The 16,304-nt window shown below is 39.4% G+C and overlaps 1 protein-coding gene across 16 annotated transcripts in view; it reads left to right on the forward strand.

Moving 5' to 3' along the window:
- LOC122541861 (calcium-activated potassium channel subunit alpha-1) overlaps nt 1-16,304 on the forward strand; it is an 847,529-nt gene that overhangs the window by 692,383 nt on the left and 138,842 nt on the right. For 9 of the 16 annotated variants that reach the window (XM_087982316.1, XM_087982317.1, XM_087982319.1 and 6 more), the window contains one exon: nt 3,937-4,013. In XM_087982316.1, coding sequence (XP_087838442.1) covers nt 3,937-4,013 — 77 coding nt within the window. Of the gene's footprint in view, nt 1-3,936; nt 4,014-9,389; nt 9,564-16,304 lie in introns of all 16 variants that reach the window. The other 7 variants (XM_087982321.1, XM_087982311.1, XM_087982314.1 and 4 more) reach the window with 1 other exon arrangement.

The raw sequence follows: 16,304 nt of genomic DNA on the forward strand, positions 1-16,304 counted from the left end.
TTAAAAGATTTGGTAGCAATCCACTCACCCACTAAACTGGACTTAGTTAAATGATGCAGCAACTATTTAGCCATTAGTGATATTGTTCAACATGGATTTTGCTGTAATATTTAAACTGGTTATGATAAGTGATACACAGGTTTTTAGTAAAGACTGATTACCCATGAACTCCCCTCAAAAGATCTTGCTGGATTATGCTTCCCTGTACATTAAGATACAATTCATTCCATTCAATGTTTAAACAGATAAGGAATATTGATTTTTCTAAAGACCTCAAAGTGTTCCTCAGTAGCATATCTGACACTGCCTGGTGGGAATGCACATAGTTCAAGGTTTGGGTTGTTAAAATAAATTGTTAACATTACAGCATAGAATTAATCATACAATTGATTTGAATGCAGTTTTCAATGCAAATTAGAGAAGAATGCAATTGTTTAAGTGTAAGCTGGTTCTCTTTCAACATGATCAGAAATCACCATGATTGACAAGCAGAAAGCCACTGCTTCTATTCTTTGAAGATGTGGGCATTTGCTATTTTAACTCATTCAAAGCCTACTCAATGACAGAAAGTTAAAATGGGGCCCATAATTTGAATTCAGAATCGAAGTAACACCTTTGGTTGTTACTCGACTATTTGTGTCTGTTAAACTACCAGACGGGTTTAATGAGCCTTACTGAAGGCAGATCCTGATAGGCCTCATTTCTGCCAGCAAGGAAAGCAAAATCTAAAACTGATCCAGAGGAAATCTAAGTTTAAAATAAATAACAGCAAAAAAAGATGAATACTATTGTTTTTAAAGACAGAAAGTTTCTCTCATCTGCATTGGTCCTGAAAACAGAAGAACATCACATACTGGACTCATGCTAACCAGTTCTTGTTTGTGGGCAACGGTTAGTCTGATGGACTTCTGCTTCTGAGAAACTGAGTAATAATCATTTTGTTTAGTGCCTGTAACTTGAAGAATCTTTTGTTCCTCAAGTGTTACTCTCTTGTTGCCAATTATGACTTCATGAATCTACTCCAGTCAGTTTGCCATTTGAATTTTCTTAGACTGAATGTTTTGGGTTCAAGCTCAGAATCAGTGATGGCAAAAAAAGGGTGTTCAATTCTCTAATCCATTGTCCTGTGGTCTGCTCTGCAGAATTAGATCTGGGATAATACCTACCAATTGCCTTTTCGTATTATGTACCTATGAGTGTTGTGTTAGTCCCCCAGTCAAGACTAGAGACTAATTCACAGGGAAATCATTTCATATACTTTTTAATGGGACTCGACTTTGTGAAGAAAGACATTTTTAATTTACAAATCATACATTTTGCGAAATGGAGATATTTAAAATGCAAAACATGAATTATAAATACAAAAAAAAATTGAATACTGGAATATGTCGAGAGAAGACAGGCGGCATAGTGGCTCAGTGGTTAGCACTGCTGCCTCACTGCACCAGGGACCCAGGAACGATTCCAGCCTCGGGTGACTGTCTGTATGAAGTTTGCACATTCTCCCCTGTGTCTGCATGGATTTTCACCAGTGCTCTGGTTTCCTCCCACAGTCTAAAGATGCGCAGGTTAGGTGGATTGGCCATGAGAAATTGACCATCGTATCCAGGTACGTGCAGGTTAGGTGGATTGGCCGTGAGAAATTGACCATAGTATCCAGGTACGTGCAGGTTAGGTGGATTGGCTGTGAGAAATTGACCATAGTGTCCAGGTACATGCAGGTTAGGTGGATTGGCCATGAGAAATTGACCATAGTATCCAGGTACGTGCAGGTTAGGTGGATTGGCCATGAGAAATTTCCCATAGTATCCTGGTACGTGCAGGTTAGGTGGATTAGCCCTGTGTGGGTTAGCTATACAGGGTTACAGAGATAGAGGGGTGGGTCTGGGTTGGATGCTCTTTGGAGAGTCAGTGTGGACTCGCTTGGCCAAATAGCCTGCTTCCACACTGCACTATAACAGAAGACAGCTGCTAAGTTATGCCATTTCTCATCTGATACTTTGAGGGTAAAAGGATTCTTCACTGACTCTGATGATCGAATCTTGTGGAGGTGTCAGTGGTCTCAGCTGTCAGCAGGAAAACTGGTGAGAGCAGTGTCATCTTGCATGGAAGGCCCATACATCAGGCAATTCACAGCCATCAGTGAACCTTCATCTTAGTTAAGGATCCAAGGGATGGATGTCCCACCAACCTATAGCTCTTGCCTCATCAAAGGGCCTACTGCACTCCTAGATTAGACATTTCCAACCTGTTGCAGGTACCAAATCCACCCAGGATATTGGTAATAGGAAGGGGACAGTTATGAAGGGGAGTTGACAGAAAGTGTAGATGGGTGATTTTCATCTGACCCGCCCTCTTTCTTTTTAAGGAATTTCTTATGAGGAAAGGTTCGGCAGGATAAGCTCGTATCTGCTGCACTTTTGAACAATAAAAGCTGACTTTATTGAAAGATACAAGATCCCTAGCATTTTGACAGAGCAGATGTGGAGAGAATGTCTTCTGTTACGGGAGAATCTGGAATTAAGAGTCACTATTTAAAATCTAGGGTCACCCATCTCAAACAGATGAGGTGATATTTTTTCTCTCTTAAAGTTGAGAGTCTTTGGAGCTTTCCTCCTGAAAAGGTGGTGGGAGCAAAGTCCTTTAATATTTTTTAGGTAGGGTGAATAGGTTCTTGTTAAGTAAGGAGGTGAAAGGTTAACTGGGGTAGGCGGGACTGTGGTCCCCTAAGCAAGGGGCTGAATGGCTTCCTCTCACACTCAGTTTGTATGTTCAACATAAATATATCTTCTGTGACTTGGTGTCAAACATAGCTTGATAATTCTGCAATGAAGGGAGTATTTTACTTTGTTGAAGGTGCTGGCAAACAGTTAAATTGTTTGATTGAGAGAGTTTCATCCAAAGTTGACCTGTTAAATGCTGACATTAGGTGCCAGGCATAAACTTCTCCATTCCCATCATTTAGTATCCCACACACTTATGAGTTGAACATTTCACTAACAAAACCATTTTACAGGAAGAACAAGGATGATTGAAGCCTTAGGGCTGTGATTTATGAAAAGAGGCTGTCCAAACTGAATTTGTCATTGGAGAAGTTAGTTCAGGAAAGGATCCAGATCTTTAAAATGCTGATAGTCATGGATAATACAGATGTAAGCAGGTTATTTAACTTGGACAGTGAGTGCAGAACTACAGGAAATGAGAACAAAATTAACATGCCTCAGGCAGGACTTGAGATTAGAATGTTCTTTCCCCCACAGAGTAGTGTAGATATTGGAACAGATTCTTAGCAAAAAAACAGTTCAGGCTGTGCTGATTAACTCCTTTAAGAAGAGCAGCTACATATCTGGTTAAAGGTAGAACTGAAGAATATAATGATACGTCCAGACAGAGATGATCAATGACTTTCGGAAACACAATAGTTCTTGTGACACCGACGCCATGGAAACGTCATTGGTTGGAGGCAGCTGGTCAGAATTGAATAATGGGTCTTGTTAGGACAGATTGATATTCTGGAGTTTCAGTCAATTACCTTAGGGGGTCAGGGAGAAATTTCACACAACTTTTCCTCAGGAGATTAAATATGTTGGGTAGAGTCCACGATAACACAAAGTGTGCATGGCTGTGAAAGGAGCGGGATTGATGAGGCAAATGGCCTTTTATGTTTTGTTGAATTTTTTTTTCCTTCAGTTGGAATGAAATGTCTCTCCTATTCCCCTCAAACAATCTTACTGAACCTTACTGTGGAATTTGGAACTTAAATTCTGGCCTTATATCTTTGAACTTAACGCATGTAAAGATTAGCTGTCGAAGACATTACACTGCCTTTCTCCATCTGAATAAGCCATGTTGGGTGTTAGTGAAAATTGTGGCACTGTAGCCTGGAGCAAAGGCTTCTGTCCATTAAATGGTCATCCTTGTACTTTATTGCTTCAGGGCATTTTTCTACTGCAAAGCTTGTCATGATGACATCACAGATACAAAAAGAATTAAGAAATGTGGCTGCAAACGACGTAAGTAAAAATGTCTTTTGTTTTGCATTATTATCTTGTTATTAGTAATTGTACATTGCAATCAGTGTTCATTTTGAATAATATTATTGTGCCAACGGTGTATAGTTATTGGTGGAGGGCATGTCAAACATCAACTATTTTCTGTCATTAGCTTGTCATTGGTGGTCAGAAGTGGGTACATTATTGAATGTAAATCTGCATTTACTCATCCGGTGAGCATTGTGTATAAGCAACAAACTATAAATGCCTGCTATGCAGTAGCCAAACACTCATATCCAACAGTTATAAAATGTACAGGTGCATATTTTATTGCAGCTCCACCATTAATTATAGTCCCTATTTGGCAGAATTTGGTTCAACTGCCATAAAGTTTGTTACAAGATATAAATCTTTTACCTAAGATGTGTATGAAGGCCAGCATGTGTAAGAACTCAACTCTTAATAATTATTATAAGTCAACTCTTAATGTTGTAAAAACATTGTTTTCACACCCCTGTAAATTATTATTTTAGAGCAGAACATTAATGCTTTTATGTGCATCAGAATGGATAAATCTTGGATTTTGCCTTCAATTTGTAAAGGCCGAAACTCTTCCCCCAATACCCATTGCTCCCTGCAGCCAATAGAGTGGATCAATAACTGGCTCCAGGTTGTTCAGAACTTGGCCAACTACATTGGTCAAAGAGTGGCTGTGGAATGGTTTGTTTGACTTATCTTCTTACTTGCTCAGTGGCACAGTGCCTAGCTTCTGTTGGCCACCTGCTTGCGGCAATATAACTGTGCCATCAATGCCCTTTACCAACTCTTTCTAACTAGTCAAATAACTAAGGCAAGAGAAATTACGCGGAGAGCAACATTTTTCAGACTATATGAAAGGAAGTTTAATTACCTGAAAGGAAGGCAGGTTTAGATTAACATTATGCCATTAATACATAATGGGAAATCGGGGAAAATTAATGAATGCTGCAGATTGGCGAGCGAAAAATAATTATCATTAATGTGATTAAGCTGCATGCAAAAAATTAAAAATATACTTGGAGAATAACGGAATGCCTAAAATGAGGAGTCCAAATTTCAGTCTATTAATGATGTGATGTAGAACAGATGTATAAATAAAATGACATGATTAGTGAGGCTGAAGAAAGAGCTTGTCAGAACTAAACTGCTGCTGTTTGAAAACTCTAGAGGTAATGCTCCAAGTCAGCTGGAAAAACAAAGACAAACCCTTGCCAAATGCATTGTATTTCACAGTCCATAATGGTGGAGCATGCAAAATGCAATACTCGAATACAGTACCAGAAATGCAGAGGTTTTTTTTTAGAAGAGCACACATCTTAGTAGTTGCTGTCACATTTAGAATGAAAGTCCAGCAGATTTATCATTATATTGGCATTAGTCATGTCACATTGTTAACATATACCTGACCTACTTAGTCACTTGTCCAAACCTTTTAGGCCCATTATTAATAATTTAAACAAAAAAAACTTTGTGCATCCATGGAGGTCAAGAATAATTAAAGTGAGTAGCTTTATCTTTTTTATGGAAGAAGAAAATCTTGGTTGCTTGAATGCACAACAAATAAAAATCAGCTTAAAAGTATCATTATTTTTTCATCGTAATCTGAATTATTTAAAGAATGATCCAGAATTTGCAAAGACAAATTTCTTCGAGGTGACGAAGTTGGGGTGGGGTAGTAATTGCAATAGCCAGTTCAGTTCCACCTCCCCCGCCCCTGCCCCCACCATCTTTCCCCCCCCCCAACCACCCAAAGAAGGAAATTGTTAGAAAAAGAATGCTGAATTTTGATACATAACGATATTTCTGCTGTATATGTGAACTTATATTTTTTTTAAGTGTTCATCCCTTCTAGGTTTGTCTCATGTTGTAGAAAATGTAATGGAAAAAGAGAAAGCACAAAACACAGTTGCATATAGACCTTTTTTTCCGTGGAACTCAAAACACATGAGAATCCATGTATGAAATGATTGCAATACCTTTTGATGATTGATGTATTTTTAATTTATTTTTCTCCTTGCTGCCCTGGAACATGAAACTCTATAATTTAACTTCACACTGGTAGTGATCTATTGTGAGTAAAAACGGGTTCCCTGTTGCCCAGAGTGCGATCCAACCTGTCTACCTTAAGCAAGAGATTTTTATGTTGCATGTGTAGCAGTTACATCATACGTACACATCATCTTCAGCACCGCCCACAGATCACTTTGAATCTGTAGAAAATACAGCAGCCCAGCAGCAAAATACCAGCGTAAAAATTCAGTTAAAGCAAAGAAATGAGTAGTAGTGAGGTTTGGTGTTCAATGAGCTTTCATTGGTTGATGATAGCATAAAGAGGAAAGATAAAATAAGTATTGCATTCATTCCAAAACCTTCTTGCAATGTTTCCAATTTTTATGTTCACTTGAAGTGCAAAAGGAGTTTAGGAGCCATGCTGCCATTTTTGTCACAAGGATGCCCTTTCACCTTTCTTTAGGCAACATGAGTGCAGTACAGGTAGCTTCAGATGTGGCAAGTGTGTAAGTGCTTCTTCCACTGGAGAATTTGGTTTTGCCCCATGATCTGAGAGTCCTGAAAATTTGCATTGCAGAGGATATAGCATTGATGTCAAGGGATTTAAATGTTACTGACATAGTGCCTTGGTATTGGAGAAAGGCTAGTGTACCATCAAGAAAGGCCAGCAAAGAGGTGCCAGATTTGGTTATCTAGGTGAGCTGATTTTGCCTACCTCAGATAGTTTGAAGGCTGTGGTATTACCAATATTCCTACATTTGGAGGGAAACAACAGTCAAGGTTCCTGCTTCCAACTGCAAATCATTGACCCATTGATACAAAGTGTTGTGTATAGCCAACATATGAGGATGTAGTTGAAAATCCATTGTCGAGATTGTATGGGCTACAGAACCTGTATAAAGTATAGCCTTCAGTGAACAAATAAGAAACTTTCTATTTGAAGAAAACAGTGCAGGATGTTTAAAGAGGGTTAAAATCTTTCAAAAGTAATGTTTTGTTTGTGCATCTTACTCTTATATTATGTGGAGAATGTTTAACAGGTGGACAGAGAACACTACTTCTGCACCAACAGTCTAGCTCAAGCAATAAAATCCAATGCCTAATTTTATTAGTTGGCAAAACAAAATCCCCATTTCACAAAAAACAGCCCCTGGCCCTGGTACTCTACTCGAATTATGGAAAAATAGAGGTGTTGGAAAGCTTTCTTTAGTAGATTGTGAAGGTAGTTTGGATGCTGCCACCATTTTGAGCCTGCTTCTCAGTTTAATATTGCTGCTGTATTTTCACTGAACAGGCCATCTTCTAAATCCCACAAATTGAGAAACTATTATCAGAAGAAAAAGTTTATTTCACCATTCAAAATAATCATCTTGTTCTTCTTTTATTATCCCTCAACTCCTCATTCCATTTTTATGAAAATGAGTATCAATAGACATTGAATTAAAATGAATTTGTCACCATTTTGATTCTTCCTGGTAGTTGGGCCCTTTTTTACTCACTACCCGTGACTGGACCCTGACAGTTTTCACCTTTTGCTGAGCATGGTGCTCTCTGATAGCCATCCACTAGATGTCCTCAGAGACCTTCTTATTCCCCCTCTGGTCTCCAACAGCGTGTGGTGTTTCAGGTCCTCCTCAACGATGATTATTCCAAAAAAAATCATTTTTAAAAATATAAAAGTGGCAGTATAAACATGTTTTTGCAAGGAATCCATACAGCAGTTTGTGTGTTGAGTTAGTGGACACGTCCTTCGTGTGTAGAACTACATGCATCTCATTAACAACTAACATGTCATTGTCTGAAAGTGCTATTAATGTTTGCGTTTTATTTCCACAACGAATGCAGTGTATTTCTTACAGCATGTTTTTTTTTGAAAAACAAGCTAGAATATTAATGTTTATGGATGCTTCAATCTTAATAAACCTTTTTGAATTTTTTTATTACCTTTTCATTATTGCCAAGGTTGAAGGCTCTTATGTTTATCAGCATGCTGTTATTTTGGTGGTTCTGCATGGACTCAGAAATTGTTTCCTCAAGTCTTCCTTTTTTTTAAAAAAACAAAAAATAGGCACCCACGTCTTCTTCACAATTCCCCCATTGATTGGGAAGAATAATTTGGCTCAAGTATTTGGTTTCATTTCAAGAAACAAGATCAAAAAATGGTTCATCTCCCTCAAGATTCCATTCCTTTTAAAGACTTGTCAGACTCAATTAATGTCACACTGAAAAGATTGGCATCATTCAAAGGAAGACAAGAGGCCGATGCTACCCAGCATCATCAGCATTTATTATTCTTTGATGCTACTTCCTTCATTGAAGTAACAGTGCTAACCGAACAGTCTTGTTGCGTGCATTGAACAGGCTTAATGCTGCATGATATGATCATTTTTTTCTCAGCTAGCGGATAATCTTAAAAAAAGATTTTCCTGAAAATTAATGTTTTGCAACTAACCGCTGAAAAGACCGCAGAGAAATGGGGATGCTACTGAAGATGCCTCTCATTCTTCACCTTCCAGTGCCTTTTTTTCCTCAATCATAGCGTGACCCTTGCTTGGCCAGTAATTTTGATATAAATGGCCTTAGGTCAGTGCTTGACTCAGTTGAGAGCTTTAAGTATGTCATTCACGTGGCATAATGGCTTGTTCATCCAAGACTGATTTTTGCTTTACTTAATATGAGAAACTTAAATTATTCCTCATTACCAGTACATTAGGTTTATTATCAAATAATATGGTGTATATTATTTATATTACAAATTTCATTGAACAAGTGAATCAATTAGCACAATAACCATTTTGGCATCTTGTGTGCTTGAAAGAATTGGACCTGTATTTTATGTGCTACCTAAATTTTGTCATGCTCATTAGCATAGTATTAATTGTAAGGAAATGCTAATTATACCAAATTCTTGCCAGCACCACATGCTTGTGCAAAACAATGGAGAGCGGCGAAAAGAACAATCACAAAAATACAATTCTTTTTCCATTGGTTGCCTGCTTTGGCTAAATTGTTTAAAAGGGATATAATGAGCAGGTTTACAATTAAAATTTTCACCAGTTTCTTGTGTTCCTGTTGAACAGTATCCCGTGTGGCATGAACTTGAAAATATCTAAGAATGTGAATTGTATATTCAAACTTATCTGCTGAACTCTTGCTTTTTAACTTTTAAATGTGATTTTCTTATCGCTCCTTTCGTGAAATAGTCTCAGCTCTTCTTCCTTGTCAAGCCTGCGTATGTTACTAAGGCCTGTATTAGATCCCGTGTTAATTCCTTCCAACTGCCAGACTGAGTAACCTTGCCATTAACCTGCTCCTCTTCCTCTCCTTCCATCGAAAACATGATTATAGCCAAGATGTCCATCTACAAGAGAATGAAACTCGCATGTTGTTTTGATTGCGGACGCTGTGAGCGTGACTGCACTTGCATGTCAGACAGTGTACATAGTAACTTGGACACCCTTGAGAGAACCTTCCCACTTTCTTCTGTCTCTGTTAATGATTGCTCCACCAGTTTACGTGCCTGTAAGTTTAACACCATGCTGTTCCATGTCCGTCCTATGTGGGGTCGTCCCTTCTGTGTTGTATTCTGTGGTCCAGTAAGTTGTAATTTAGTTGCCACTGCTGTCATGTTCATTGAGCTTCCTAGTGACTAAGTTGGCTAAGTGTGCTTTTGCTAGAACTTGGGTCTGTGAATGAGCATGGGAGACCCACAGTTTAGCTTTGATGTGGATGTTCTTGGTACGGTGTGGTTTTAAAATTATTCCATGTCTCAATGTCATTCTGGATAAAGTGTGGAGAAGTGACTTCATTAAAGTTAAAGTACATGACTGGGGTCGGGTGGGGCTAGAATATCCTTTTGAATTTAGCTGACTTACTTCTAATTATAGCTGTTTTTAAGTTTTTAAGTCTTCGTTTACTATCTCTTTCTGTCACAAATACACAATGCCCACAATCACGTGCTCAGAGCAGTGCCAAATACCTCCTGGCATTGCAGACTCAAACATCCCATTCTATGTGCTTGGTACTAACACCCACAGCATTCAACATTGTTTCAATTTCCTATTGGTGGGATAAACATGCAAACATCCAGATTAGTGATGAGTTGGCAAATATGAAATCATAACCAATTATACACCATCATATTACCATGACTCTACAATTAACCTACTAAAGATTTTTCAAAAATCCCTTTAAAACCATTGTCAAATATTGGTATCATGTACCCAAAGTTGAGCAATGAGTGGATCAGATGAATGTAAAGTTGGAATTTGAATCCTTTATCGGTTTTCCCACAGTTTTCATTAGAATACATACCTTCTAACTTATTTATTTAGTTGTCTGCAGAAATTGAGAATTGAAATATTTGAGCCTGCTCTTTTGCTGGATGCCATGGCCCTTTTAAGAAATGGTAATTCTGTCATCTTATTTCATAGTATAATCTGTTTACACCAGGAGGTAACATTTAGATTGAATCAGATTGTTCTGCATTAAGCCAAGTCTTCAACAATCGCACTTGGCTGTGCCTGTAGTTAGTTCGCGGTTCAAAATTGCCAGCTTGACACCACGGTGTTTTACTCTGGGCGTAAACATTGCCAGAGATCTTAATCTAGCTGTTCAGAAAAGAGAGACTGGAATTGTATTGCATGGCATGCAATTTTAAATTATTCTTGTGAAATGAAACTGTTTGTTCCAGCTTAGACCTGGAAGAAGACACCTCTGAAACCTGCAGAACAGATTCCAACTATGGTCTGAATAGAACCGAGTGTTGGCAATTAACCAAAAGAGTTATACCCACACATTTTGTATTGATGCCAGTAAACAATGCAAAGGTGTGCAGTATTCTGTGACTGTCACCAAAATTGAACTTGGGTCAGTTTTGTGAAATCAACTTGCATCAAATATTTTTCCTTTGACCTCATTGGTTCAAATCATACTCCAGTCTTCATTCTACTTTCTAAGTATAAGTTATAAATACAGACAACATTCAAGAAGCTTGACACCATCCAGGACAAAGCAGCCTGCTTATTTGTCATTACATTCACAAAAATCTACTTCCTCCATCACTGGTGCACAGTAACAGCAATGTGTACTGTCTATAAGATGCACTGCAGAAATACACTGAGGCTTCTTAGACAGTACCTTACAAATCCACGATCACTTCCATCTAGAAGGACAAGGACAGCAGGTCTATGGGAACACCACCATCTGCAAGTTCCCCTCCAAGCCACTCACCATCCTGACTTGGAAATAAATTGCCATTCCTTCAGTGCCATTGGGTTAAAGTCCTGGAACCCTCTTCCTAGTGGCATTGTGGGTCTACCTACAGCACCCAGACTGCAGAGATTCAGGAAGACAGCTCACCATCAGCGTTTACAGGGGCAAGTAAGGACAGGCAATAGATGCTGGCCAGCCAACAATGTCCTTATCCTAAAAACTAATTTAAAAAATTCACATTTTTAATTTTTGTCCATTCACAAATATTAAAATGTTACGAATATTTGTAACTTGTTGAACAGAGCTCAGCTTTTCTTTCCTAGCAGATGATGGGAAGTTTGGCAGTAGAACTCAGTTCGGCCTCTCTACATCACAGAAAAAGTAGAACCCCGTTCCTCTCCACATTTTACTAATTTTCAAACCATATCCCATGGAACATTTATGTTGCGGATTTAATGTGGAAAATGTCCCATGATGTTATACTACAGCGTGAAGGAAATAGACTCTTAAAATAAAGGAGCACACATCAGGCATGATGACCGCAGGGTTCGTCAAAGGGGAAGATTTTATGAGGGTCTTCATGTAGGAGAGGACCATGGAAAGGCAGAGGGGTTTAAAGGGAGGATTCTAGAGATCAAAAGCTAGATTGCTGAAACAACAGCTGTGAAGAAGCAAAGACAGAATGAGCGAACATGCAGAAGGGAATGGACTGGTAAGAATCACAGAGGTATTAGCCATTCGGCCCATCTTGTCAGCTCTGGCTCTCCAAATGAGCATCATTACCTACTGCCAATTTCCTGCTTTCTCCCCATATGCTTGCACGTTATTTATATCCAGCTCATTATCCAATGCTCTCTTGAATGCTTTGCTTGAATGCATGGTATGGAAAGGGGTTGAACAGAAAGAGATTACAGAATTTAGGACAAGCAAGGTCTTGATTGTATGTTAGTTCAGAGTTGGAAATTCGAAATGTTAATGCATGGGAACTGGGATATATTGTGTGTGTGTGAGGGAGGAAAAATATGTGGATGAGCAGGGATTATTCTGTGTGAGGGACTGGCAGCAGTGTTCCAAGTTATGGAGGGTGGCAGACTAGCTGGAAAAGAATACATTGAAGGAATCAAGAGCGGAGGCAATAAAAAGATCTTGAATGAGCCCTTTGGTAGGTTGTGGGATGTCAGGTATATGTCTGAAATTGCATCACTCAATGCAAGTACCAGTCTCAAACCACTGTGCAAGCACAGGTATTAAATCGGTACTTTTATGGTTTATTAATCTCAAAGTGCACCTCATAAGCAGATGCTACTTTCCTTGGAACATGTAACAACTTGTGGGGGGGGGCACAGTGACTCAGTGCTTAGCGCCAGGGACATGGGTTCGATTCCAGCCTCAGGCGACTGTCTGTGTGGAGTTTGCACATTCTCCTCGTGCCGTGTGGGTTTCCTCCAGGGGCTCTGGTTTCCTCCCACAGTCCAAAAGATGTGCAGGTGAATTGGCCGTACTAAATTACCCATAGTGTTCAGAGATATGCAGGCTAGATGCATTAGTTAGAGGAAGTCTAGAGTAACCTGTGTACGGGAATGGGTGTGGATTTGTTGGGCCAAGTGGCCTGTTTCCACACTGTAGGAATTCTAATTCTAACTTAAACTGAAATTCGCTAAACAGATTCTGCTTTCAAACTGGCCTATACTTCAACTGTTAGACTTAGGTGTGCATAGATTGCTGATGTTACCTAGAATGAAAACTCCAATGTTGTTTCCAACTTGTTGTGAACTTTACTTACCATTTTAGTTGGACTACACTTGTTTTTGTTGTTTACATCTATTTGTTGAACTGCAAACATTCCTCTTGCTTCAGGAGGAAGAATTCCAATTGTTCAACTGATGAATAGTTGTTGAGTAATAGTTTAAATCCAGTAGGAGGAAAATAAATGTATGGAAAGCAATCTAGTTCAGAGACTGCTTAACTGAAACAGTTCGTGAAATCAAGGGGAAAAGAAAGGACATTGAGTGGTGAGATTCAGATTTTCATTAAATTAATATGAGCAGATGTGAAATGTTGACTATTTGACAATTAGAAATGGCAGCAGTGGGGGATGGAATCAAAGAGAGGTCAAATGTACAGATCACATTTCCTTTCTTACATTCTTCAGCTGCTCTGACAATCAGCTTGAATTAGTGTCAGTTCAGCTATGATGCTTTTTGCCCTTTGTCTTTCACTGTGGTACTAGATTGCTTCCCTAGATACTCATTAAAGCCCATTATATCATTACTTGGCTTGGTTTCAGTATGGACCCCAGTAACGTTAGCACACTCCATGGTTTTGTCAGACAATTTTCTTTCATTACAACACAATTTTGATATTTCAGTAAGATCACATAGCCAGTTCCACAAACTGGCAAACACAATAATTACTTTGGACGTTTCCTGGCCCATCTTCAATGTACGTACTACGTTTCAAAGGGAAGTCAAAGGATTCACATAATGAAATCTAGACTCTCGACACTTTGGATTGCTCTTATACCATAAAGCTTTTTCTGCAAAGGAGGCCAGAATGCCAAGTGAACAAAAAGCTGCCTGTGATCCATGTTTGTGTGTTGCAATATTTAATACTGAGTACAACAAGCACAAGAAAATGAGTCACAATTAAGCAATCAATTTGTAAAACTTGAGATGTGCTCCTGTTTTATGCATTGCCATTTTCCCTGGATGCCATGTAGTCAGGTGTTCCCCAAACAAAGCTGTATTTTAATTTATAAAAATCTGTATCTGTTTCATGTGGCCCCTCTTCCTTGTATTTACAGAAAATACAATCACGCATCTTAGTGACGTTTAAAGAAAAGCTTGTATGTTTACACGGCAGTTGCGGTCCAAAGGACTGGGACATTTTGCAAACAGGATTTTGTTGACAATATGTACAGGCATCTGGGTGCTGATATTCACACAAGTCAAGAGGGAACAGAGTGGCAGTTGGCATGGGTGAAAGTAAAACATGAAAAATGAAATGTGAAAACACAAGCTGCACCTAATTTCTTAAACTGTAGCACACATTTCTGTGCATAGCTCAACCTAATTAAATAAGGACTAATGTTTAGCTTGCCAAAATCCTGTTGGGTGTAGTCTCTTCCAGTTGGTGATGTGAATGGGAAAAGGCAGTGCAAGTCTGAAGCACCCTTTGGTGTTCCATGCTTGTATTACAGTTTTTATTGCTCAGAAGGCAGACCCTAAACTTACTCTTCGGCTCAGGAATCCAAGACAAAATAAAGTGTCTTGATGCTTAATTCTTCCTGTGGGCAACTAACCTTTGCTCCAAATAGGCAGTCTGGAATCTTAACTGCTACAGAATCCTACACAAAAATCATAATCCCAATGCCCCCACTGCTCTCTCTTCCCTCCCATTTCTCTCCCAACGTCCAATTCCTTTGCAGTTTCCACTGGTCTTCCACATCATAGCAAATTGGAGTTTTAGATTTTAAGATCTATACCATTGCTCTCAGATCCCTGCAAGGCCTCACCCTCCACCCAATCCCTATCATTTACAATTTGGGTGATCAGTGATACCATTTGTTTCTTGTTTCAGGGTCTCTCATTCTGCCACCGTTCTCTCTGTATCCTTGACACAAAGGATAGTGGCAATCTGCTACCCTTCCTAAATTGTTAAAAATCCTTTTTAACGTGGAATTGTGATTTGCACGCTTTTGTACACCATGGCTGTTTGTAATTGTTGAGGTTTGTCATGAATTCTTCATTGCTACAGCAAAGAATCCTCTCTCTGCTTCTACCTCTTCCTTCACTGTCTACTACCTGATTTGAGACACGACAACCTGCCTTTAGGGTAGTAAGAACAGGGACTTACACCTACTGTTTAAAAGACATCGGATGAGTATATGAATTTGAAGGGGGGTGGGGTGGGGGGGGAGGTTTGGAGGGATATGGGCTGGGTGTTGGCAGGTGGGACTAGATTGGGTTGGGATATCTTGTCAGCATGGACGGGTTGGACCAAAGGCTCTTTCCATGCTGTACATCTCTATGACTCTATATTGCACACAGTGAGCTTGTGTTCTAAGGTAAGCTTTCAGAGAGTGGAAAGGATATTGCTGCATTGAAGGAGGCAATTCAGCCCATTGTACCCATGTTGGTATGGCTCACAAATAATCCCAATGGTCTCATTTTGCAGCCTTTCGTTATAATATTAAAATTTTTCTTCAGAGTTGTGGCAAGGTGCCTCTTTCCCGAAGAGCTGAGGATTAATCGACCATTTGAGACTGCTCATTTACTCTTGATTATGCAACACTGTTGACTAAAGGTTTGCATTAGGTTAGCAGCCTGCAACTTCCACTCTCATGTCTTGTGCTAAGACAGCTTTTCCCCAAGAAGAATAATACTTCCAAAACTAAGCAGAACTTTGCTCTGGAATATAGTTGATTTAATAATCTAGTCTGGAGAACAGTGGCATTAGTAAATATTAGCACAGGATAGAGAGATGCAAAGCTGTATTTTTGCAGTTGAGGTGGGATTTTTTTATTTATAGTGGGAAACCAACCTTCTGAGCAAAAAGTCAAAAGTTGAGATTTCCATATTAGAGGTCCCTTAATTGGCATGGAGGCAGTGTTCCAATCAAGCTAAGGGTGGGGATGCTGGCTCTTGAATCTGGAAGGCTAATCTGTGGCATTCTAGCTTTATAGAAGCATCCCCAGACCCATTTCCCTTACCCTATTACTCTAAATGTACCCCTGACTAATGCACCTAACCTATACATCCCTGAACACTATAGGCAATTTAACATGGCCAATTCACCTAACCTGCATATCTTTGGACTGTGGGAGGAAACCGGAGGAAACCCACACAGACACTGGGAGAATGTGAAAACTCCACACTGACAGTCGCCTGAGGCTAGAATCAAACCCGGGTCCCTGGCGCTGTGAGGCAGCAGTGCTAACCACTGAGTCACCATGCTCAGTGGTTAGAAAATAATACCGTGATAAAGGTCACAGAAATCTCAAATTCATTCTTCCAAATGGCTGTGGAAGCTGACACAAGTGGATGTTTC

Source organism: Chiloscyllium plagiosum, unplaced genomic scaffold (assembly GCF_037043375.1).
Source record: "Chiloscyllium plagiosum isolate Xiang-an unplaced genomic scaffold, Cpla_swu_hap1 HiC_scaffold_43, whole genome shotgun sequence".
Lineage (NCBI taxonomy): Eukaryota > Metazoa > Chordata > Chondrichthyes > Orectolobiformes > Hemiscylliidae > Chiloscyllium > Chiloscyllium plagiosum.